This window comes from Dromiciops gliroides, chromosome 2, assembly GCF_019393635.1.
Source record: "Dromiciops gliroides isolate mDroGli1 chromosome 2, mDroGli1.pri, whole genome shotgun sequence".
NCBI lineage: Eukaryota > Metazoa > Chordata > Mammalia > Microbiotheria > Microbiotheriidae > Dromiciops > Dromiciops gliroides.
In genome coordinates, this window is record NC_057862.1 from 392635024 (window position 1) to 392660499 (window position 25476).

General features: G+C 46.6%; 1 protein-coding gene across 3 annotated transcripts; it reads left to right on the forward strand.

Moving 5' to 3' along the window:
- Positions 1-1394: 1394 nt before the first annotated feature.
- Positions 1395-17446, forward strand: ST6GALNAC6 (ST6 N-acetylgalactosaminide alpha-2,6-sialyltransferase 6). Of its 3 annotated transcripts, XM_043983396.1 has the most exons (7): positions 1395-1609; positions 2010-2197; positions 4762-4845; positions 7531-7710; positions 11161-11567; positions 14484-14591; positions 15290-17446. In XM_043983396.1, exons 3-7 carry the CDS (start codon positions 4831-4833, stop codon positions 15477-15479), a joined length of 900 nt encoding a protein of 299 aa, XP_043839331.1. In that variant the 5' UTR covers positions 1395-1609; positions 2010-2197; positions 4762-4830; the 3' UTR covers positions 15480-17446. The 3 variants fall into 3 exon arrangements, with proteins under 3 accessions (XP_043839331.1, XP_043839329.1, XP_043839330.1); XM_043983394.1 differs by lacking the exon at positions 2010-2197 and having other exon boundaries at positions 1396-1609; XM_043983395.1 differs by lacking the exon at positions 2010-2197 and having other exon boundaries at positions 1396-1587.
- Positions 17447-25476: the final 8030 nt, after the last annotated feature.

Genomic DNA, 25476 nt, shown 5'->3' on the forward strand with positions numbered 1-25476 from the left:
TACCTAGACCTCAGGGTCTAATACAGTATGGTACCTGGTACATGGTAGGTGCTTAATAAATGCTTGTTGATTGGTTGGGAGTTGGGTTCTAGTATTGGTTTTCTAGCTAACTTCCTGTGTAGCTTTGTGCAAGACCCATTTCCTTTCTAGGACTCAGTTTTCCCATCTGTAGAATGGGGGGAGGGAATGGACTAGATCCTGTCCCAGTTCCTTAAAGCTCTGATATCTGAAATCCTATCCTTTTAATTTGGTTCCACTTGTGATTACTGTGTGTTCTAAAAATCTCAGTGAAGGGATTTTCTTCACCATGTTCTATACCCCCACACACACCTTTGCTGCCCCCTACCTATTTCCTTTCCTTTCCTTTTCTTCCTTCTTTCTTTCTTGTGTTATTTTCCTCCATTAGAATGCAAGCTCCTTGAGGGAAGGGACTGTCTCTTTTTGGCTTGTTCCAGAGCTTAGCACAGTGCCTGGTACATAGCAAGGGCTTAATAACTACTACTTCTTCTTCTTCTTTTTGCAGGGCAATGAGGGTTAAGTGACTTGCCCAGGGTCACACAGCTAGTAAGTGTCAAGTGTCTGAGGTCGGATTTGAACTCAGCTCCTCCTGAATTCAGGACCATTTCTTTATCCACTGCACCACCTAGCTGCCCCTTAATAACTACTTCTGGACCTGTCTATAATACTAACAAAGGTGGCTTATATTAGGTAATATTGTATTATATGACTTTAAAGCTTTCAAGGGGAGTGATTATCTCATTTCAGCCTCAATAACAAGCCTGTCGGGTAATTACTACAGATATCACCTCCAATTTACAGATGAAGAAACTGAGACCCCAAAAGTTTAAGCAATTTATCCTTGGAGTCATAGAGCTAGGAAGTGTCAAAGAGGAGATTCGAACCCTTTTCTGAATGTGCTAGATACCACACCAAGCTGCCTGTCCTGCGATGACTAAAGCAGTTTATCCTGGAAGCAATAGGGAGCCACCAGCGGTTTTTGAATGGGGAAGTCATTGGATATCAGAGCAGAGCATCGGGAATATTAGTCAGCCAGGAGATGCTGGAGGGAGAGAGTTTAGAGGTAGGAAGAAAAGTTGAGAAAAAAGAGACAGAGAAAAAAATAATCCAGGGGCAAGCTGCTGAGTACCTAGACTAGTATGTGGCCTGGCGGGAGTGAGGGACCGAAGGGTACAAGTATCGCCTTCCTTTGTATCCCTCAGCGCCTAGTTAGACTTGATTGACATTTATCTGTGTGCCCAGGATGTGTGAAGGCGGGGAACGGGAAAGACTAAGGCACACAGTGATCCGTTAGACTCTGAACAACCATGCCTAAATGAGGAGGCAGTTCTGGGGCGAGGGCGGAGACACCCCCCTCGGGTTTTGCGCTCCTCCCTCTCTGAGCCGGCTGGTCAGGGGTAGCCGGGGCGGCGCTAGGACCTAGCGCTGCTCGGGCTCGGGATCTGGCTCCGGGCTCCGGGCTCCGGGCTCCGGCTCCAGCTCCGGCTGCAGCGGGGCCTGGGCCAGTAGCGGCTCCGGGGCTGCGGAGGCGCTGGGGGCCCAGCTGCAGCGCCATGTGAGCGGGACCAGGTACCGGCGCTCCCCGGGGGAGGTGAGCCAGGAACCTGGGGCAGAAGATGCACGGGGAAGGGGAGGGCCTGGGGCAGGAGATGCGCGGAGTTGGCGTGGGGAGGGGGCTAGCCCAGGACCATGGTAAATGGGACCCCTTTGCCCCGGTCTCCCTCCAACTCTGTGCCTCGCCCTTATCTGCGTTTAGGAATCCCCCGGGTGTTGGGTGCTGTGTGCAACCTCCACCCCGGCTCGACAGTTGCTAGGACTGGGTGGTGGCCCCTGCCCCCATCCGAGTGGAGATGGGGTGAGGGGAGAGGGCACGGCCCTTGTTGGGAGGAGGGGGGCAGGCAGAGGGGGTAGATTCTAGAGCTCAGAGAGGATGAAGGGGTAGTTGGGAGCCTGTCCCCTTCCCCCTTCCTTTCCTCCTCTCCTCCATCTAGTCTCCCCATCATGGGTCAGATTAAGCTGCTTTATCTAATCCCCCGCCCCGGAGCTGTGGGGGCTGATCCTCTGACTCTCTGGCTGCTCCGCTGGGTTCCTGGGCCGTGATCTTTGCCCCTACATTGTGGTTTGACGTTTGTCCACTTCGGGTGGGCCTTCAGGCTGTCCAAAAACTTGCTGGCAGCGGGTAATCCCAGGGAGGAGCTATGGGGGGATGGGGGGAGGGGGAGAACCCTTGTGGGAGTGGAGGGAGCGTGCCCTGGGGCCAGAGTGCTGGCGGGGGGCGGAACGGGGGGGGGAGCTGGAAGGGGGTGTGGGCAGTGACAACCCAGAATGCACTGCTCTAGGGTCTTCCCCCCCCCCTTCACTCTTACAGGGGCCACAGAGAATGAGGGAGAGTTCCTGGCGTAGAGTCGGGGCTCCCAGCGGCCCATGCCTAGAAAAGGAGAGGAGTCTCTTGACCCAGATGCTACTTAACGGAGGGGGTGGTTTTGGTGGCTCTTCATCCTCCCTTCCCCTCCCAAATCTTACCTCCCCCAACTTCCTCTTGCCTCCTGCCTTTCCCAGTTGTGGTTTTCCCCCCTTAGCCCTCCCACTCAGGGACCTTGTGTTCCTCCACTTTTTGGGGGCAGGGAAGAGGGGAGAGAACAGGATATGGGGGGTTGGGGAAGCTGGAGCTTGGGTCTGTAATGGAAGGGAATGTTCTGAGTCTACACTCCCAGCCTCCCACACACCTAAGACACAGAGGGAGAGGAGGAGGGGAGAGAAGGGGGGAAGGGTGGGTTCTGTTAGTGGAGTGAGGGTTGGGGCCACATACCCATCCCTGGGTCTGACAGGGGCAGACTTATCAGTTCTCTTTCTCGGGTATGGTTTTTGGTTTTCCCGTCTTGTTCTCTGTTTTACTTTTTTCTCTGGAACCTTGCCCTATCTGCGTGTTAGCGGAAGGGGAGCCCCAATAAGTCGTGGGGTGAGGGGAGGATTGGTGTACCTAGGGGAGCTGCCTTGGCCAGTAAGCCCTGGAGAGGGAAGCCTGGAAGAATGGACTCCCTCCATCAGGGAAATTCGTGGGAACCCTGAGAATCCTGGCCTTCCCACCCCCACATGGGAGGGTGAGGGGGCCCTACTTTCCAGGCATAGTGCATGTGATCTGCTTTTGGTTGGCAGGGGAGCTCAGCACTGAGACAGCTGTCACCTGACCTGGGTTTTAGTTCTAGTTCTGCCACTAACCTAGTGCAATTAGCTATTACAGTACCTTCATTGCATAGTATCAAAACAGCTTGACCCTATACTACTCAATTCAGACAACGCTATTAGGCAGTCAGCAACTACCTGAAAGATTCTAACGGGTGACTTTGTTTCTGTGGGCTTCTGTGTCAAATGATCTGGTTGGATTATTAGCTGTCTCAGATCCCTTATGGGCCTGACATTCTGTGTTTTCAGGCACTTCTAGCTCTAATGTGTTAAGAGCTTAACCAGCTCCAATTTTCTCTGCATTTTCTGAATTGCTTTAACCTCTCTCCAGCTCTTCTATTCGATTAAACTTGATATTTGCTGAATATTCTTTGTTCTTTCTCCGATTGACATGGTATTCCTCTCCCTTAAACCCCTCATACCTACCTCCCCTTCCCTCAATTTCTTATTCAATTTCCCTGTGTAATCCCCTGGTGTTTTGGTTGTTGCTTGGGTAAACAGATGCAATGAGGTAGGTAATACATCCCCTGCTGGTGATGAAGAGGATCCCCTGTGATCTGCTCTGGCTGGTAGCCTTGGAAGATGGGGTTCTGGTCCTGGCTCTTATGCTTATTCACTGTGTGACTTAGAGAAGACGCTTCCCATCTCTGGGCTCTCAGTTCTCTCATCTATTAAATGAGGGGGCTGGCCTAGATGATTTCGAATGTCTTTTCTGGCTCTGACATTCTCGGATTCTATGTGGACACTGGCAACATTGAATACTTGTCAGACCTTAAGGGCTAGTCCTAGAAATATGGGTGGAGTCCTATTGGGGGTAGGCATGAGGGCTTGGCCAGAGAAGTGGCCACCAAGGGAAGTGAATAAGACAATTGGGGAACTCCTCTGGAAAATGTACCCGTAGGGCAGCTAGGTGGCGCAGTGGATAAAGCTCGGGCCCTGGATTCAGGAGGACCTGAGTTCAAATTTAACCTCAGACACTTGACACTAGCTGTGTGACCCTGGGCAAATCACTTAACCTTCATTGCCCGGCAAAAGGGGGGGAAAAAAAAGGGAGAAAATGTACCTGTAAGAATATCCTCAGGCTATGATTTAGAACTAGTAAGTATTTCCCTTATTAAGCAAGGGAATGAAGAAGGAAGTGATCAAGGGAGAAGGTGCATCAGTGAGGGACATTTTAGGGCATGGACAAGGAAGTGCATATGGTTAAGGCTCATTCTGATTAGTATAACTGGTTCTCTCTCCCTTCTGTCTCCTCCCAGGGGTCCCCAGGTTACACCAGCCCTAATTTGGGGGCATCCCCTGTGCTAGGGGGGCAGGGGCACAACTCTTGGTCAGGGAAAAGGAGAAGGGATGGAGGCCTGAGAAGGAAAATCGATGCCCAGTGTTAGCTCAAGACTGTGGTGTGAATTGCCCCTGAATGTATGTGTGTGAGGTTGGCTGATTTTTCATCATGGGGCCAGTCAGTGGAAATCCTAGTTCTCTCACAGGGCATTTACTGTACTCTTAAGGCCATGTTACCTCTGCCTGAGAGGAGTTGAACCCTTTCCTGTTGGCTTGCAGGTGTGACCCTTTTTCCCCCTCCCCCGGGTGACCCAAAAGCTGCTCCCATCCCAAGACTGCTGGAGAGACATGAATAAAAATAAGGTAAGTGCCTCATCCTTCTGTCCTCCCTGCTGGCCCTGGTGTCTTGTCTTGCTGGACTCTTGACCTGCTCTGCACCAGAACTTCTTGAATTCTAGCCTGTCCCTGAGGGATGAATGAACCTGCCCCCTCATCTGATCTGCATTCCAGGGGGCATGTTGGGCCCTTTGCAGTTATCCTTTCTTTTCTTTCTTTTTTTCTTTGCTGGGCAATGAGGGTTAAGTGACTTGCCCAGGGTCACACAGCTAGTAAGTGTCAAGTGTCTGAGGCTGGATTTGAACTATCCTCCTGAATCCAGGGCTGGTGCTTTATCCCCTGTGCCACCTAGCTGCCCCCAAACAGCTATCCTTTCTGTTCAACAATACTTCCCCTACTAAGTTCAGATGCTCAAGGGACCTTTTGTTGGGGGCCTCAGTTCATCTGGACCTTAGTTTTCTCATCTATAAAATGGAGATAAGGATCCTTGCCTTGCTTAACTTATAAGGTTATAGGGAGAATCAAATTAGGAAATGGATGTAAAAGTGCTCTGAAAAGTTGGTGATATGCCCAGATTGAACTCCCACTAGGTTTGGAGCCCCTCATTAGGTATACCAAGGAAGGAAAAGATATGGCCATGCATGAATAAGATTATTGTTGTTTGGTTGTGTCCAACTCTTCATGATTCCATTTGGAGTTTTCTTGGCAGAGATACTAGAGTGGTTCACCATTTCCTTCTCCAGCGCATTTTATAGATGAGGAAACTGAGGTAAACAGGGTGAAGTGACTTGCCCAGGGTCACACAGCTAGAAGTATCTGAAGCAGGATTTGAACTTAGGTCTTCCTGACTCCAGGTCTGGCACTCTATCCTCTTTCTGACCTGCTCTATATGATTAAGATACAACTGACTAAAAGCAGGATCCAGATAAAGTGATGATTAGTGCAGTCTAAATGGTGCCCACATGAGCTAAGCTTGTGGGTGCTGAGGACACTACAGGACACAAGAAAGACATGGGGGTTAGGAAGCCTGTTGTTCACTCTCAGGCTCTTGATAGAACTGGAGGCAGCTCTGGCCAATATGGGGCCTTGCTGAGCTTGGAGTCAGGACTCTGGGGGTCAGGTTCCAATTTCTCTTGGGCCCTAAGGTTTACAAAGCACTTTCTTCACCACAATCCAGTGAGGCAGTGGTGTCAAATTCAAATAGAAAGGGATTCTTTAAAACCACAAATTAACATTATCTGAATTGTCCTGTATTTTAATTTATTTTGTTAAACATTTCCCAATCACATTTTAATCTGGTTTGGCTATACTCTAGAGCCTTGCTAGCCTGGAGAGTTTGACACTTCTGCTGTGAGGGAAGTCATATGAGATCCCATTTTACAGATGAGGAAACTGAGGCCCTGAGGGGTTAAGTAATTTGCCTTATCCCATAGCTAAAATCTCATGTTCAAAGCAGAATCTGAACTCAGATCTCTCCCAACTCCTGCCTTTGGGCCACATTTGTCTGAGGATAAATCCAAAGCTTGAAATCTTGGACTCATCCATCACCCTGTGATTTAACCCTATCATTCCCCTCTCCTTTCCATTCTAGGACTCATTAGCTGGATTCATTTAGCAGACTCCTCACTGGTCTTCCTGGTACCATTCTCTCCCCCATAGGCCATCTTGAGCATGTTTCCAGGCTCATGTTTTAAATATCATGCACTTTCTGTATCATTCCCTTGCTCAAATACCTTCTGTGACATCCAGGTACCTAAAGACTAAAGCAAAAGATTTTCTGCCTGATATTCAAATGTCTCCAATGTTTAGCTCCAACTTACCTATGCAGCCTCATTTCCTACTACAGCCCTACGTGAACCCTCTGCTCCAGCCAAACCGAACACACCATTCCAAATCTTTGTCTGCACCATCACCCCTGCCTGAAATGCCCTCTTTCCTCTCTGCCTGTCCAAATCCTCTTCATCCTTCAAGTGCTGGCTACACCTAGACTGTGGTGATTTCTCCTTCCCCTCACCTAAGGCTCTTAGATTCTTCCTACAAGTGTAAATTATCCTAAATCTTAGAGGGAAGTTGGGGGGGGGTGGAGTAGAAAAGCCACCCCATAGAGGGTGAGAGTTGAACAGAGTCTTGAAGGAACCTGGGGAAGGCAGAAGAGGGAGGTGATGGAGAACATTCTAGCCATAGAGGACAATCAGTGAGAAGACAGAATTGGAAGATGAGTGTTCTGTTTCCTGAATGACTAGAAGGCCAGTGACAAATGGAAGACCTGCTGGGGTGTGCTCCAGCCATCCCCCTCACCGAAGTGGGGAGTAGGGGGCAAAGGGGATAGTGAGGTAAAAGCTAGGGGGAAAATAATCAAATTGATATTCTTATCCCCTCATTCCCAGAAAGGACAATGTGAATTATTTGTCCTACTTTGGCCATCACTTCCATATATGTTTTGTCTTCCCCCATTAAAATGTAAGGTCCTTGTGGGCAGCCATCGTCTTTGTTTTTGTGTCTATATTCCCAGGGCTTAGAACACTGCCCGGTGGGTGCTTATTAAGTGCTTTCTCACTCATTCATTCATTTCATGTGCTTGGGCTGTCTCCATGACTAAGAGGAATGACTTAGCTGTTTTTCCCTACTGTGGTCTAAGAGATGGAGGGAGTTTGACTTTGGTTTCTTAGCCTCTGACTGCTTTTCATCCAGGCTTCTTCCCTTTTCCTGCAGGGCCAACGATCAGTGGTGCTAGGGGCCCTGTTTGCGCTCATCACCCTCCTCATCCTCTACAGCTCCAACAGCGTCAATGATGTCTTCCCCTATAGTTCTCTTCGAGGCCACTTCCACCGGCCACCCAACCTGAAGAAGTGGGCTATTGCTGACAGCTATGTCCCAGTCCTTGGCAACAAGGTAGGAAGAGAGAGGGCTGGCCATTCCAGAGTTATGGGGAGTCTGGGAGTTACTTCTCCTGAGAACCTAGGTGGGATCCAGGAATGAGCACTCTTAAGAGGACCAGTTATTATGAGATCATCGAGCTAGAAATAGAAGAGATCCAAAGACTATCTAGTCTAACTCCTACATTTTATGGAGAAGGAAACTGAAGCCCAGGTAGGGTAAGTGACTTGACCAAGGTGGTCCCACAGGTAATTAGTAGCAAAGACAGGATTTGAACCCAGTTCTCTTACTCCCAAGTTAGTCTTCTCATTGTACATACCACACTGCTTCTACTTATGGGGAGGCCCTTCCCAGAGATTACCCTCACCTATCCATCCACCCAGAAAGGAATGGGAATGGGAGCATTGGATACCCCTTCAGAAATGTTCCCCTGGATTAAAAAAATTATTGATGCTTATTTTATATTGCAGTCAATTCCCAATGAGTCCTCCCTCCTCCCCTTCTCACATCAATATTCCCCCCCCCCTTGTAACAGAGTATAATAAAGGAAAACTAATCAACACATTGGCTGTTGTCTGAAAATGCGTCTCCTTCTATACCTGGAGTCTGTCACCTCTCTGTTGTGAGGCAGGTGATACCCTTTAATGTCAGTCCTCTGAAGTCACATCTGGTCCCCTTTTGATCATAGATTTGAAGTCTTTGAGAATTGTTTTCCTTTACATTCTTGTGGATGGAGTGTAAATGGTTCTGGTTTTCCCTTGGCTTTTTGAGATACTGTGGATATGAAGATGTAGGCCTGGGGTCGGGACACCAGGAAGTGTGTTGTTTTATACCCAATCATTTGTTTCCATTTTCTCCATTTGATACTAAGCTCTAGTAGTGGTCACAAGGCTCTTATCAACTATTTGAATGAGGAGCTTAATGCCATATTTATAGATGATAACCAATTATTTAATCAATCTGCATTTATTAAGTGTAAATGATGTGCTAGGCACTGTACTGAATACTGAGGAGGGAAAGTGCAAACAGTCCCTGTCCTCAAGGAGCTTACTTTTTCCCCTTCCAATAAACAAGCATTTATTTTTTGTTTCCTTTAGCCTTTCCTGTTGTTTAGTTGTTTCAAATTCTTTGTGACCACATTTGGGGTTTTCTTGGCAAAGATACTGGAGTGATTTGCCATTTCCTTCTCCAGTTCATTTTATAGATAAGAAAACTGAGGCAAACTGGGTTAAGTGACTTACCCAGCCCCATTGCTCTATCTACTTTGCCACCTAGTTGCTCTGACCTCTCCTACCCCATTAAAAAGAAAACAAAACCAAAAGCCAAACCCTTGTAATAAATATATATAACCAAGCAAAACAAAACCCTATATTGGCCGTGTCCAAAAATGTATATCTCAGATTGCATTATCAACTCTCCAATAAGAGGTAAGTAGCATTTTTCATTATCAGTCTTTTGGAGTCATGGTTTGTCAGTTGATTAGAATTTTTAGGTCTTTCAAAGTTGTTTGTCTTTACAGTATTGTTATTACATAAATCATTCTGGTTCTCTTCATCTCATTCTGCATCAGTTCATAGACGTCTTCACAGGTTTCTCTGAAATCCTTCCTTTCAGCCTTTCTTACAGCATAGTAGTATTCTGTCACATTCATATACCATTATTTGGTTAGCCATTCCCTAGTTGATGGATACCCCTTAGTGTCTAGCTTTTTACCATTACAAAAAGAGCTATTATAATTTTTTTTTGTACATGTGGGTCATTTTCCTCTTTCGCTGATCTTTTTGGGGTATAAACCTTGTAGTAGCAAAGGGTATAATGGCCATTTAAGGACTTTAGGGGCATAATTCTAAATTGTTTTCCAGAATGCCTAGAACAACGTGGCACTCCATTTGAATCACAAGGAAGTGAATTATGAATTCGCTTTTCTAAGATACTAATTCACAGAGGAACATGCATCCTAATAGTGGAGGTAACCTGTACATAAATAGAGGAATACAATACATTAGAAGACAGAATCAGGGGGCAGCTAGATGGCGCAGTGGATAGAGCACCGGCCCTGGAGTCAGGAGTACCTGAGTTCAAATCCGATCTCAGACACTTAATACTTAACTAGCTGTGTGACCCTGGGCAAGTCACTTAACCCCAATTGCCTCACTAAAAAAAAAAAAAATAAAATAAAATAAAAAAAAAGAAGACAGAATCAGAATTTAAAAAGATCTAACATGATAAAACTTAATTGGAACAAATGTTAAATGGTACACTTATATTAAGAAAAATCAGCTGCTCAGATACAGGATGGAAGAGATCTAGATTAACAATTTGTTGTTTGTTTTTTCAGTCATGTCTGATTCTGTGACACCATTTGGAGTTTTCTTGGCAGAGATACTGGAATGGTTTGCCATTTCCTTCTCTAGCTCATTTTACAGATGAGGAAACTGAGACAAACTGGGGTAAATGACTTGCTCAGGGTCACACAGCTAGTAGGTATCTGAGACTGGATTTGACCATGGGTCTTCCTGACTCCCCAGCAGGCACTCTGTGCACTATAGCATCACCTGGCTGCCCCAAATCAACAATAATTCATGTTAAAAAAGACTTAGGGGGGCAGCTAGGTGGCACAGTGGATAAAGCACTGGCCCTGGATTCAGGAGGACCTGAGTTCAAATCCAGTCTCAGATACTTGACACTTACTAGCTGTGTGACCCTGGACAAGTCACTTAACCCTCATAGCCCAACCAAAAAAAAAAAAAAAGACTTAGGGATCTTACTGGACTGCAAGTCAGATGTAAGCCAGCAGTTGATACAACTACCAAACATGGTGGTATAACTTAACTAGAGTCTAAAATGTGGAGGCTGAGAGTTTCACTATACTTTGCCCTGGTCAGAAGCATGTAAGAGAAGGCCACCATGACCCTAGGTAGGTCACTTAATATCTCTGAGACTCAATTTCATCTATAAAATGAAGAGGACAATAGTGACTCCCTCATGGGATTGTTGGAAGGATCAAATGAGATTTTATCTATGTGTGTATACATATATAGATATATAAAACATGTATACACACACACACACAAAGTGTTTTCAACCTTTAAAGCAACATATAGGATCTAAATTTTCTTTCTTTCTTTCTTTCTTCCTTTTTTGGTGGAGCAATGAGGGTTAAGTGACTTTCCCAGGGTCACACAGCTAGTAAGTGTCAAGCATCTGAGGTCACATTTGAACTCAGGTCCTCCTGAATCGAGGGTTGGTGCTTTCTCCACTGCGCCACCTAGCTGCCCCTGGATCTAAATTTTCATAGAAATATAGCTCTGGAAGGGACCTTCCAATCAAAAGTGTCTAACAGCTTCATTTTTCTGGTTGGGAAATGAGACCGAGGGATACTGAGTCACCTACTGAAGGTCATGCAGATGAGTGGAAGAGCTGGGGTTGGATATAAAATCAGAGAATCTTCTTCTCCTTCGGCAGACACTGACCTCCCACTGTCACCAGTGTGTGATCATCACCAGCTCAAGTCACCTCCTGGGCACAAAGCTGGGACCAGAGATCGAACGCGCAGAGTGCACCATTCGCATGAACGATGCGCCCACCACAGGCTACGAGGTGGACGTGGGTAGCAAGACCACCTTTCGAGTTGTGGCTCACTCCAGCGTGTACCGCGTTCTACGGCGGCCCCAAGAGTTTGTCAACAAGACCCCGGAAACTGTGTTCATCTTCTGGGGTCCTCCCAGCAAAATGCAGAAACCCAATGGCAGCCTGCTACGGGTCATCCAGCGCGTGGGTCTTGCCTTCCCCAATATGGCCGCCTATGCTGTCTCGCCCACCCGCATGCGTCAGTTTGATGACCTCTTCCGGGGTGAGACGGGCAAGGACAGGTACCGGCTTCCCTGTCTACTCAGGCTCCCTGGCCCTGGCATTTCTTTTACCTCACACCAGCAATTGTGCCTATCCTTGACCCCCCCCCATCCCAGCATGCACTGTGCTGATTCTTCTTTGCTGGTGCAGTCACCCATAGCACACACTGTTTTCTGTGGGCATTATCACTCCAAATATACAATGAGTCAATCAATAAGCATTTATTAAGCATCTGTTATATGCCAGTCATTATGCTAGGTAGTGGGGCTACAAAGAAAATTAGAAGGTCCCTTGTCCTCAAGGGGATATGGACAAGATAGGATTTACACATATAAGTATATGAAAAAGAAATACAAACTAGTGTTGTACATTAGGGTGGTATGTATTGGGGGAGGAGGCAGGTTAGAAATCAAGAAAATGTCCATGTAGATGGTGTTTGAGATGAACTTTAAAAGAAACAAAAACTGGGGCAGCTAGGTGGCGCAGTGGATAAAGCACTGGCCCTGGATTCAGGAGGACCTGAGTTCAAATCCAACCTCAGACACTTGACACTAGCTGTGTGACCCTGGGCAAGTCACTTAACCCTCATTGCCCTATGAGCCCCCCCCCAAAAAAATAAAAAAAATAAAAGAAACAAAAACAGGTGAAGAGGGAGTGTATCCCAAGCATGTGCCAAGCTGTTTGTGTAAAGATATGGAGAGGAGAGGGGGCAGCTAGGTGGTTCAGTGGATAAAGCACTGGCCTTGGATTCAGGAGGACCTGAGTTCAAATCCAGCCTCAGACACTTGACACTTACTAGCTGTGTGACCCTGGGCAAGTCACTTAACCCTCATTGCCCCACAAAAATTAAAAAAAAAAAAAGATACGGAGAGGAGAGATGGGATGGGATGTGAGTGTGCGTGCGTGCGGGCATGTGTGTGTGTGTATGTGTGTGTAAGAGAATAGTAGTTTTGAGACTGTGTCAAAGGGGTAATACATAAGAAAGCTGGAAAGGTAGGTTGGACTTAGTTTTTGCAGGGCTTTAGAGGCCAAACAGAGGAGTTTGTATTTAATCCTAGGAGAGTCCATAGAGAGTTGCCCCCCCCCTTTTTTTTTAGTGAGGCAATTGGGGTTAAGTGACTTGCCCAGGGTCACACAGCTAGTAAGTGTTAAGTGTCTGAGGCTGGATTTGAACTCAGGTACTCCTGATTCCAGGGCTGGTGCTCTATCCACTGCGCCACTTAGCTGCCCCGAGTTGCCCCCTTTTTAAGCAGGAGAGTGACAGGGTCCCACCTGAGCTTTAGGAGAACTATTTTGGCAGCTTGGTGGAAGACTTGGAGAGGGGAGAGACTGGAAGCAGGTAGATCAGTAGGAGACTAGTCTAGAGAAGAGATGATAGGGCTGGTGAGCATGTGCCTGGAGATGTTGTAGAGGTAGACTGGACAAGACTCGGCGCTGACTTGGATAGGGAGGCCTGATGGAGAGTGAGGGATTGAGGATGATTCTAGTTGCAGGCCAGGGTAGCTGGAAGGATAGTGGTGCCCTTGTCCCACAAAGGAGAGCTGGGTCTAGGAGGATCTGCAGGAAAAGTCACCCCTATGCCACTCACAGTGCCACAATCCAACATGGCTATTGCTTTACATACAAAATTTTACTGAGGAATCATGGGATGAAATGGACATTGGATCATAGATTTAGAAGGGACCTTAGAGGACATCCAATCCAAACCCTCATTTTACTGATGGAGAAAGGTTTAAGTGTCTTGCCCAGGGTCACATAGGTAATAAGTAGCAGTGATAGGCTTTGAACTTTGAACCCAGATTGCTCGAATTCAAGGTCAGCCGTCTTTCCACTGAATCACTGACGCCAAGAAAAAGAAAGTACCAAGTTCATGAAGGTCAAGTTACAGAGATTCATCCTCTCTTGGCTATGTTTGCTAGATTAAGGGAGGGCTTGGGGAATCCTTGCACCCCTGGAGAGAGGGAGAAACTGGTATTGAGGAAGTAGAGGAGCTGCCAACCTAATAGATGTGGGAATCATGGGTGTGAGGGACTAAGAAATCCTAGGATCAGCATCACCTTTAGAAAGAACTTTAAGGGGGGCAGCTAGGTGGTGCAGTGGACAGAGTGTGGAGTCAGGAGGACGTGAGTTCAAATCTGGCCTCAGATACCTAATAGCTGTGTCACCCTGAGCAAGTCATTTAACCTTGTTTGCCTCCAGAAAGAAAGAAAGAAAGAAAGAAAGAAAGAAAGAAAGAAAGAAAGAAAGAAAGAAAGAAAGAAAGAAAGAAAGAAGGAAAGAAAGAAAGAAAGAAGGAAAGAAAGAAAGAAAGAATCTTAAGATTTCCTCTAGTTCAGCCCCTTCCTTTTTCTGATGAAGCAACTGAGATCCAGAGAGATTAGACTGACTTGCCTGAGATGACACAGGTAGAATGCTGATTGCCAAGATTGGAATCTAGGTCCTTGGACATAATTCAATGTACTTTCCATTACACCACACTTCTTATGGAGAAAGATATGGGGCTCAGGGGCTAAATCCTGTCCTTCCCACTGAGGCTGATTTTTTTTTTTTTAAACGACCAGGTCTAATGAGTAATGAGGGAAGGACATTTCTCCACATTGGCTTCTTTGGATGGTTCTGGACTGAGAGTGATTGGCCAGAGGGAGGCTGTGGAACAGGTTTTAAAAGGAAGAATAGGGGGCAGCTAGGTGGCGCAGTGGATAGAGCACCGGCTCTGGAGTCAGGAGTCCCTGAGTTCAAATCCGGCCTCAGTCACTTAACCCCAATTGCCTCACTAAAAAAAAAAAAAAAAAAAAGGAAGAATAGGTGGGTGGGTAGATACAGTGGTTAAATACCAGTTCATGGCCTTCCTCTCCTTCTCACCTGGACCTATGCTTGACTCCCTTCCCCAAAGCTTCCCCTGCCTTACCATCTACTCTCTGGCTCCTGGCCCATAGGGAGAAGTCTCGATCCTGGCTGAGCACAGGCTGGTTCACCATGGTAATTGCCGTGGAGCTCTGTGACCGGGTCCACGTTTATGGGATGGTGCCACCCAACTACTGCAGGTAAGGTTTCTGCTCTTCCCTGATCTCTTCCCTCTTCCCACACCCCACCTTGGCTAGAGGTCCCTGGGATGGGACTAAACATCCCATATCCCCACCTGACCCCATAAGTGGGAAGATTAAATTACTTTGTAGCTTCACCAGGATAGCCCTCACCCAACCATCAGTCAACTTATCTCCACCCCAAAACCGTTTAGCCATTATCCCCCTCCTAGTCGGGAAACTTCCTGAGGACAGGAAACACATTTCATCTAAACTTTGTGTATCTCCTAGGTACAATATAAACATTCAACAAACGTTTGTTGAATGGATGAATCAATATATGATAGTCAGAAATTGTTAAGAGTTTGGAAGGGACCTTAGTGGTCATCTAGTTCAACCCTGTCTCATTTTAAAGAAGAGGAAATAGTGACATACCCAAGAACATATAACTCGTCCCACATTTGAGTCCTGTCTCCACCATGAACTAGCTATTTGGTCTTGCCTTTAAACTCCACTTAATCCAATTGTCTGGACCAACCAAAGTATCACTGGATTAATTTGGGAGGGGGAGGAGGTATGTGCGGGGCCACTCAGAGCCTCAGGGACCTTTCTTATCCTATCAGGAGGGGGGCAAGCAGGGGAGCATCTCTTTTCCCCAGTGAGGGCCGTGAGGAGCACCATCCTTTAGCATCGTTCTCTTTCCTTTGTCCGCTCTCCAGCCAGCGGCCCCAGCCCCACCGGATGCCCTATCACTACTACGAACCCAAGGGGCCAGATGAATGCATCACCTACATCCAGAATGAGCGGAGCCGCAAGGGCAATCACCACCGCTTCATCACTGAGAAGAGGGTTTTCTCCTCCTGGTCTAGGGCCTACAACATTACCTTCTCCCATCCTTCCTGGACATAAGGGTATTTCCTGGACAATCAGGGCTCAGAGGGTAGGCTCCTAGACAATCAGGGGGTAGGGGTTAGGTCCTGGCCAGTTGGGACTCAGGAGAATTCTACTGTCCAATCAGCATCTCAACTAGTCAATCTTGGAGCCTCTTCTAGTCATTCAAGGCCTGGAAGGCCGGAACTCCAGGTTATTTGGCATGTTTGAGGGTATCTTTTGGCCAATCAGGGTCTTGGAAGCATATCTTAGCTAAACAGGGTCTGGGGTACATTTCCTAATGAATCAGGGTCTTGGGGTATCCTCCAGCCAACCTGGGCTGTGATCCCATTTCTGAGTTAATTAGAGGACAAAGATATATGACCTTCCCCATGAGGCCTTAGTTCTAATTTCTTTGACCCTGAGGTGTTTCCCCCTGAAGAGACACCAAAAAAAAAGAAAAAAAGAAAAAAAAAACTTCCAGTTTTTTTCCAGTCAACTTTAGAAAAGTTCCTGGGCCCAGAGACACTGGGGGCTTGGACCAAGAGCTGTGAGAGGAAGCACATAACATGCCCTTTGCCACAGGCACAAGCCACTTTGATTGGTCTCGGTGCCCCTGCCCACTGAAGCCTGGGCCTGCTCTCTCAGCAAGTCCTCTAAGTAAAGCAGGACGCAGCCTCCCCTTCTCTCCAGTAGCTGGGTTCATTTTGTCCCAGCCCGATGGGAGAGTCGAGCATAGTCCTTAGCATTTCTGTGGCCCTGTGCTTTCCAGGGGCTTTTTTCTTTATTCCATAAAACTTGGAAGTGTTTGCTTCCCCTCCCCTGGCACTCAAAATGGGAAGAAAAGAAAGAGAAATGATTGTATGCTGTGGGGGCTGAGACCCTGGGTTCTAGTCTCTACTCTGCTGCTAATTCATTACTGGACCCTGGGCAAGTGACCTTCCCTCTAGGGGTCTCATTTTCTTCTTCTATAAATGGAAGGGCTTGGGCTCAATGATCTCTAAGGTCTCTTCCAGCCCAGACATTTTAGGATTCTATTTCTGACCCCATGCCCTTTCCTTCCTCTCTCTTCTTCAGTTCCCATTCTATTTCTGGTCATGGGCAGGCACGGGTTGGGAACTAATTTCTAAAGAACTCTGCTCTATCAGGATAGACAAAGGCTTCTCCCAGCCCCCCTTGCCTGTCCTTCCAATACCTCTTTCTTCCCAAGGCTGTGATTGGCAGGGAAGGAAGGGAAGTAGGCCACTCCTGAGTGGGTCGACATCCGACTAGATTCACCCCCTCCTCCCCTGCCCCCTTACAGCTGCTAATCTCGAAAATTAAATCGACAGTGCCTCATTTCCTCTTCTCCATTTGTTCCCCATCCCACTTCCCCAATTCGATGATGTCTCAGTCTCACCTCAGTGAGGTCCCCTTCCCACCTGCCGAGTGGTTTTCTGCTAGTTTAGAACGGATCTTACGGCTGCGGGCTCTACTTATACCCAGATTCCAGAAAAAGGAAATGGGGATTCCAACTGCAGTTGGAATTTTGTATGGACGTCACATCTGTCTGGAGGGTTTCAAAGCCCCACTAACCAAAAGGCCACCTGGCTGCTCAAGTAGTTGGAGAGGGAAGGGGGAGTGAGAGAGCACCTGGGTTGCAGGTTCCCTCCCTTCTGACCTGGCACTTAATTGCTGACTCTGTGGTTTTTTCCCTAGGAGAGCAGCCCCAAAGGAGCTGGTGGGGATAGAGCGGGTGTACCTAGCTATTCAGTCTGCTGTCTTGTTCCTAAGCAGCAAGATGAAGGATATGAGATATGTGATAAAGCATTCCTGAGGGGATCTGGGGGTGCTGTGAAGAGCAAGGCAGGTTCAGGACAGAGGCTAGGCTACTGCTTGGGTCAGGGAGTGGACGTTCTGTTCTTGGGTGTCAGCACGAGCCTCACCACCACCACCACCCAATTTCCTCAGCCCTGAAAGGTGGTTTTGTAATGGTTTGTACAGGAATAAATATTCTTAAGCTCTCACTGTCTTTCTTTCTTGTGTTTGGAAACTCAGTCAAGGCTTATTCATAGTGGGGTCTGTGGGCTCCAGTCCTTGAAACTAGAAACTCTCTAAGGCCATGACCCCAGGAAAATCTTGGGACAGTGTCCTCAGGTCAAGAAGCCAAACTTTTAGCATCATAGATCTAGAGCTGGAAATAGAGGACCTTAGAAGCCATCAAGTCCAATCCCCTCTTTTTACAGATGAGGAAACTGAGACCCAGAGATGTTATGTGACTTGCCAAAAACCACATAGGTAGGGGGCAGCTAGGTGGTGCAGTGGATAAAGCACTGGCCCTGGATTCAGGAGGACCTGAGTTTAAATCCAACCTCAGACACTTAACACTTAATAGCTGTGTGACCCTGGGCAAGTCACTTAACCTCTGTTTGCCTAAGTTTCCCCCACTGTAAAATGACCTGGAGAAGGAAATGACAAATCACTCCAGTACCTCTGCCAAGAAAACCCCAAATGGGGTCACAAAGAATCGGAAGCAACTGAACAACAGTGAGCCATAGAGACAAGATTGGAACCCAGAACCTCCCATCTTCAAATCCAGTCCACTTTCCATTGGCTATTCCATATCACCTTCCAATGGTTATTACCAATGGCTTCCAATGGCTATTACCATATCACCTAAGAATCAAGGAGTGTTGCTTAAGAATTTGATTTCTGGTTGAGTTCAGATTTGACAAGGGTTTGGATCTTGAAACCTGTGTCACTTGACCTCTCTTGAACTGCTTCTGATCTGGAAAATGAGGGAGTTGAATTAGATGGTATCTAAAGCTCCTCTTGGTTCTGACATTCTATATTATTTTTGTTTTGGGGTTTTTTTTTTTGGGTTTTTTTGGTGAGGCAGTTGGGGTTAAGTGACTTGCCCAAGGTCACACAGCTACTAAGTGTCAAGTGTCTGAGGCCGGATTTGAACTCAGGTCTTCCTGAATCCGGGCTGGTGCTTTATCCATTGCGCCACCTAGCTGCCCCTTGACATTCTATATTTTAAGGTCTCTTCCAGCTCTGACATTTTGTTTATTACTCTAAAGTCACAAAAAAAGCCTTGCTTTACAGATCACATGGAAGCTCGGATGGGGTATAAATACTCTACACAGGGCCCTGTGTCAGGAGCAGCAGGCATAGGTAAAAAGTTAGGAAATAAGCATTAATAAGTGCCTGCTGTGGGCCAGGCACTGGAGTAAGTGCTTTAAAAATATCATCTCATTGATCTTCACAACAACCCTGGAGGTAAGGGCTATTATTCCTATTTTACAGTTGAGGAAACTGAGGCAAACAAAGGTTAAGTAACTTGCCCAGGATTACATAGCAAGTAAGTGTCTGAGACTGGATTTGAACTCAGGTCTTCTTGACTCCAGGCCCAGTATTCTAACCACTGTACCACTGAGCTGCCTCCATACAGATTTTTTTTGGGGGGGCGGGGAAATGAGGGTTAAGTGACTTGCCCAGGGTCACACAGCTAGTAAGTGTCAAGTGACTGAGGCCAGATTTGAACCCAGGTTCTCCTGAATCCAGGGCTGGTGCTTTATCCACTGTGCCACCTAGCTGCCCCTCCATACAGATTAATGGTGAGTGATCAGACGGTGGAAAGAGCATTGGATTTGGAGTCAGAGGACCTGGGTTCAAATCTTGCCTTTCATGATTACTACCTATGTGATTTTGGGTAAGTCACCCAAACTCCCCATGCATCAGTTTCCTTATCTGTTGTTTGAAGAGGATGGCCTAGACATCCTCTTTTTGTCCTTTCCAAATCTAGATCTACAGTCACCCCCCCAAATGATTCATCAACAAACATTTATTGCATGCCTACTATGTGCCCGGCCTTTCAATTGCTGCCATGGAGCAAGCTTTACAGACAATGTGTCTCACTACCCTCGAGCAGCTCCCCAGGCTAGGTGGGGAGGCAGGATGAATGAACAAAGTACAAGGGTACACTCCTGGAGGAAAAAAAGAGCTGGTATAAAGATGGCTAGTCTTTCTTTGCAAAGGACTTTATACACCTTATTTTACTCCATCCTCACTATAACTCTGGGGGGTAGGGGCTATTATCCCCATTTTACAGAAGAAGAAACTGAGGCTGAGAGGTTAAGTGGCTTGCCTAGGGTCACAAGGTTAGTAAGTTCTGAGGTGGAATTTGAACTCAGGTCTCCCTGACTCTTAAATCTAACATTCTGTGCACTACGTTACGTAGGCTCTCAGGTTAGTGTGTTAGTGGGAGATGGGGGGAGGGTGGCAGAGGGAAGAGTTGGGGTAGCTTCATAGAAGAGGAAGGACTTCAGCTGGGCCTTGAACAATAGGTAGATCAATTCAGATAGAGGGAGGTAGTGTGAACAAAGGCATATAGGCATCCTTGGAGGACAGTGAAATCCCATGTGAACATTTGTTAAAAACCTACTATGTGGGGGCAGCTAGGTGGCGCAGGGGATAGAGCACCGGCCCTGGATTCAGGAGGACCTCAGTTCCAATCCAACCTCAGACACTTGACACTTACTAGCTGTGTGACCCTGGGCAAGTCACTTAACCCTCATTGCCCTGAAAAAAAAAACCTACTATGTGCCAGGTGTGTGTGTGTATGTTTTTTGGGGAGGAGGACAGGGCGTGGCAAGCCTGGAGAAATAGACTGGGGGCCAAACTCTGGATTGTCTTGAATACCAGTTCTGAACTTTATCTTGTACCCAACTTGGAGCATTGGCTTGGAGCAGGGGAGGGACATGATCTGAGCTGTGTCTTAAAGAGACATCCCAATAGCCTGTACAGGATGGATTGGAAGAGAGAATGGAGGTGGGAAATCCAATTAGGTTATTGTAACAGTCTCTGTGTGATGTGATAAGGAAACTAGTAAACATCACTAAACTCTGTGCACAGAATAGAGCCTCGAATGTGGAGTGTTGAGAATGCCCCCTGCTTTGGGGTCTTAGGATCAACCAGGCCATTGTGACATGGACCAAACAGAAGGGATGCATAGATAGAATATTGGATTGAAAAGCCCAGGCACTGGAGATATCTATACTCTGTATAATAACACTCCATATCTGTATCATTGCAGAAGCAGTGAGTACCTACTGCTGGTAGAAACAAGATGGACAAGCAATTGAGCTAGACTTGGGTCTTTAAGAGCCACTATTTGGAGGGAAGGGAGGGGCAACAGAGTGTAAGGGAAGGAGGTTTGGATTTAAAGTCAGGAAGATGAGATTTGAGTCCTTGCTGTGCCACTCACTTGTGTAGCTTTGTGCACACAAGGCTTCTCTGGGCCTTAATTTCCTTATCTGTTAAATGAGGAAGTTAGATTAGCTCTCTGCCATTCTGAGATGCGTGATATGGATGATTAGCTAATATGTAGAAAGTGAAGTTGGTCATCTGCACATCTCCAACAACCCTTCCCAAGACAAGCCTGCAAAGGTATCTGGGAATTTGAGTTCTAAGAAAGGATGATGGGTATTCCAGTTTTTCCCAGAATGCCCCTGTTCAACCCCCCTCATTCCCTTTCCCTTGGGCAACAAAGAAGGTTGGGAAGATAGGAACTGAAGAGGTGGTCAGTTACTTGGGAAACAGAAAAGGCAGAATTCTTTAAAAACTCAAGAGGGAAACTTCCCCATCAGTCTGTTTTTAGCCTAGTGAAAGGATGAGATTCCTAAACTGGGAGTGAAGGAAATCTGGGTTCTAGTTCAGATCCAGTTCCATCCCTCTCTCCCTGGTCCTTCTGTTTTAGGTTAAGGCTGATCATTAGTGGCTTGATTGGTATCCTATTAGGTCTGCCATCATCATCAATGACACCGTCATCCTAGAAAAAGTAAGTTTGTAGTGCCCCGGGGAATCGGGAGACCTGGGTTTCTAGTCCCGATTTGCTGTGTGATCTGGGAAATGTTACTCTTCCTTTCTAGGCCTGTTTCCCTATTCATAAAATGAGGGAGTTGGACCAGAAAGATATTCTCTAAGTACTCTTCCAACTGTAACAATCTATATTCTAAGTTGTTGACCAGGCCTGACTTCTCCAACCAGGCCTTCTCAAATGTCATTCGGAATGAATGTAATATTTCTAGCCTTTGGGAGTGGATGAGTTGAAATACCGATTCTCTTTTCAGACACCCCTGCCTTGCCTTCCTGTGTGACCTGATGAGAAGGTTTGGGCCTCAGTTTACTCAAAAAGAGTAGCTTCTGGGGCAGCTAGGTGGCACAGTGGATAGAGCACCGGCCCTGAAGTCAGGAGTACCTGAGTTCAAATCTGGCCTCAGACACTTAACACTTACTAGCTGTGTGACCCTGGGCAAGTCACTTAACCCCAATTGCCTCACTTAAAAAAAAAAAAAGAGTAGCTTCTGCTCTGACAAGGCCGCTGCTTGGAAAGAGGGGGTAGGAGGCAAAGCTATTTCAAAGGAGCATCAGACAGGCTGGCAAATGGACTTGAAACTGTGTTATTGCAAGACTGGCTAAAAGCATTGAAGACTGGAGAAGAGAAGACTTGGGAAGGGCATTGTTGGTTGTTGTCTTCAGTATTTGAAAGGGCTGTCATGTCAAAGAATCAGAATAGCTAGTAGGATTTTGCAAAGCACTACATGTTATCTCTTGATTCCTCCAAACAACCCTGGGAGGTAGGTGTTGTTAATATACCCATTTGACAGATGAGGAAATGGTCAAGTGACTTGCTCCAGGTCACACAGCTAGTAAGTATCTGAGGTAAGATGCTAACTCAGGTCTTCCTGACTGCAGGTCTAGCACACTTAAACCCGCCGAGCCATCTAAGGACCAGACTTGTTCTCTTTGGCTCCAGAGGGCAGAAGGGGTAGCAGTGGGTAGAAATGACCAAAAAGTAGATTTCAGCTCCATTCAAAAAAATCCCCAAAACAAAACCTTAGAGTTGTCCAACAAACAGTAGAATAGGCAGTGGGTTCCCCAAGACAGTCTGTGCAACAGAGTGGGGCCAGGATAGTCCATGTGGCCACTGGACGTCCCAGCATTTACTGGCCTCCTAAGAGCACTCTGCCTGCTGCAGCTCTTCATTCTTTTTACATCCAAAGCATTCCTTTGAACAATGTAGTCTCTCACATCTACTCTCTCCTTTGACCCCTGTGAAAACCCTGGGTGAGAAGACTGAGGAGCGATTGTTATCCCCATTTTAGAAAGGACTCAGCAATATAAAAAGAAGCAAAGTGACTTGCCCACTGGCATGCACCTATCAATCAGCATTTATTAAGCCCCAAGTACTGGCCAGCACTGCAAGGTGCTGGACGTACAAAGGAAACAGTCCATTTTCTCAAGAAACTTACATCACAGGTGTGTGTATGTGAGAATAACAGATACATGTGAGCAAATGGAAATACATGCAAAGCAAACACAAAGTATTGGGGGCGGGTCATAGAGGAGGACCAGGGAAGGCCTCTTGTAGGAAGCTTCACTTCTGCTGAATTTTGAAGGAAACTGGGGGATTTTAAGATGCAGAGGGTGAGGGTAAGGAGGGGTTGTATTTCAGGCCTGGGAGACAGGCTTTATATTAGCAGTGAAGGAAGGAAAGAAGAGGACAAACATGTGCTAAGTTTTGTGGATACAAAAAAAAAAAAAAAAGGCAAAAAGGCTGTTGGGCACCAGCCTTGGAGTCAGGAGGACCTGAGTTCAAATCCAGCCTCAGACACTTGACACTTACTAGCTGTGTGACTCTGGGCCAGTCACTTAACCCTCATTGCCTCACCAAAAAAAGGGGGGGGGCTGTTGTGATAGGAACAAATAGAAGGGACACTCAGACAGTAGATTGAGTAGAACGAGCCCAGGCATTAGAGAAATCCATAACACTCCACATCTGTGTCATTGCAGAGGCAGTCCCTGCCCTCAAGGAGCTTACATTCTAATGAGAGGAGATTACAGGCAAACAGTTATGTGGTAGCTGTTTGAATGGAGAGATGTCTTGAAGGTGACATCCATAGGATTTAACAACTGACTGGATATAAGGGATGTGGAGGATGAAGGAGTTGGCGACTCTGAGCTTGCAAGCCAGGGTGACAGAAAGGATGGTGATGTACTGGGTGGAAAGAAGGAAGTCTGGGGGAGAGATACCAGTGGAAGGACTAGAATGACTATGAGGCCAACCTTCTTCCCACCTTATTGCATGACTTCTTTCCCTCTGTTGTGATTGAATTTAACAACAGGGTAAACTGAGGCAGATCTCTGTGCAAGATAACGTATATTAGCAGGGGCATGCTATCTGTCACATGGGTCAGTGGATTGTTTTCTTTTATGCCAAAGACCCCAAGCAAGAAGATAGTTCCCTCCCTTATGTAGGTTTGGGGAACACAGAACACAGAAAAAAAGGACATCATGGAATTAAGGGCAACATGATTGGTTACAGAGTTGAGATGCAGGGAATGACATGATTGGTTGTAAGTTTGGTCGTGGGAGCTAGCAACGACCCCCCTTCTTCTCTCATGAGACCAAGAAATTCTCATTGTTTGAGTCCAGGTGTGAGACAGCAGCCCAGACTTTTGGAGAGCAAACCAGACATCCTTGAAGGATGCTTGGTGGAGCAAAGAGATCAGGCCCGACTCCCTCTCTATTCACATGCATTCTCCAAAGTCAGTTAAATTCTGTGAGCAGGAGAGCCAGATTTTTTAACTTAACCTATTATAGGTCAGTTGAACTCTGAAATAAGTTCAGAGACAAAAAATACAACATGACTTAAGCAGTTACAGGACAAAAGTATTTGTAGGATGAAATCAATTGTCAATGGGATCAATAAGAAAATGGTATAGGATCAATCTTAATCTTCTTGCCATCCTGGTACCTGAATAGGCTGAAGTGGCCTCAGAGTAATAAAGACATTGAGCAGCCATTCTTTATTTTTTATTTTATTTTATTTTTTGCGGGGCAATGAGGCTTAAGTGACTTGCCCAGGGTCACACAGCTAGTAAACATCAAGTGTCTAAGGCCGGATTTGAACTTAGATCCTCCTGAATCCAGGGCCGGTGCTTTATCCACTGCACCGCCTAGCTGTCCCTCAGCCGTTCTTTCTTGATGAGTCCACAGCCAAACCTCCAAATGACCTCACCACCATCCTATAAAGAGTGCTGGTGGGTTGCACCTCTCACTGTTCAGCTTCTGTGCTCTGGGTAATCCCTTCCTGGCCAGCTGTTAATTCCCTCTGGTACATTCATCCTTTCTGATCCCCTGCTTTGCTTACTGTTCCTGCTCCCATTGTCTCCTAGATGCTTACTGGGACTTTCTTTCCCCTTGCTAAATATGGACAGCATCTGTTTCCTCAGAACAGCTGTGAGATTTATGAGGCAGTCAATGCTAGGTTCCACTCCTTCCTTTTTCAGGGGTGTTTGGACCATTTCAGTGTACGTTTCTCCCTCCCAAACCACTCAGCTCTTTCCCATGGAATTTCATCAACCTCCCCCCTTCTGTTCAACGATCCCTTCCCTCTGTCTAATGTTTGCACATTGCCAGGGAATAATAGAATCATAGAACATATTGCTACAAAGGGCCTAAGAGATCATCTATGCTGTCATTTACAGGGTGGGGGTGGAGTTTCTTGGGATAGCATCAGGAGTAGTTTTGGGCTTCTGGCCATAGGGAGAGACCTTTGTTTTGGGGCTCAGAAGAATTGAAATAGCTATTCACCCACTCTCCCTGGCTGAGCACCAAACTAGTGGGAAGGATTTTGCTGTCATAACTTTGGTTCCCTATTGGCCTCCCTGGGGGCAAGCATTTGGAACCTCTTTTTGTTAGTTCATCAGTTACTGAGTCCTCAGTCCACAGAGGGGAAACTGAGGCGCTAATAAGTGGCGGATGGGAGTTGAACTCAGGCATTTGGCTGCCAGATCAGTTAGGATACCTGTGTTCCAGGTCCCACTTTGCCACTGACTTCATAATGTTGGGACGAGTCACTATCTCTGGGTCTCAGTTTCTTCATCTATAAAATTAAGTTGGCTCTCTACAATTTTACAAAAATTCTACAATTTCCCAATATGAAGCTGAAGAAGAAAGAAGTCTGGTGTTTCCTCTGATATAATTGAAT

Bases quoted from the DNA above. Each gene is read 5' to 3' on its own strand.
- ST6GALNAC6 (XM_043983396.1), top strand. The intron at 7,711-11,160 runs GTAGGAAGAGAG...CTCCTTCGGCAG, and splicing joins TCCCAGTCCTTGGCAACAAG to ACACTGACCTCCCACTGTCA. The intron at 11,568-14,483 runs GTACCGGCTTCC...CCTGGCCCATAG, and splicing joins GGTGAGACGGGCAAGGACAG to GGAGAAGTCTCGATCCTGGC.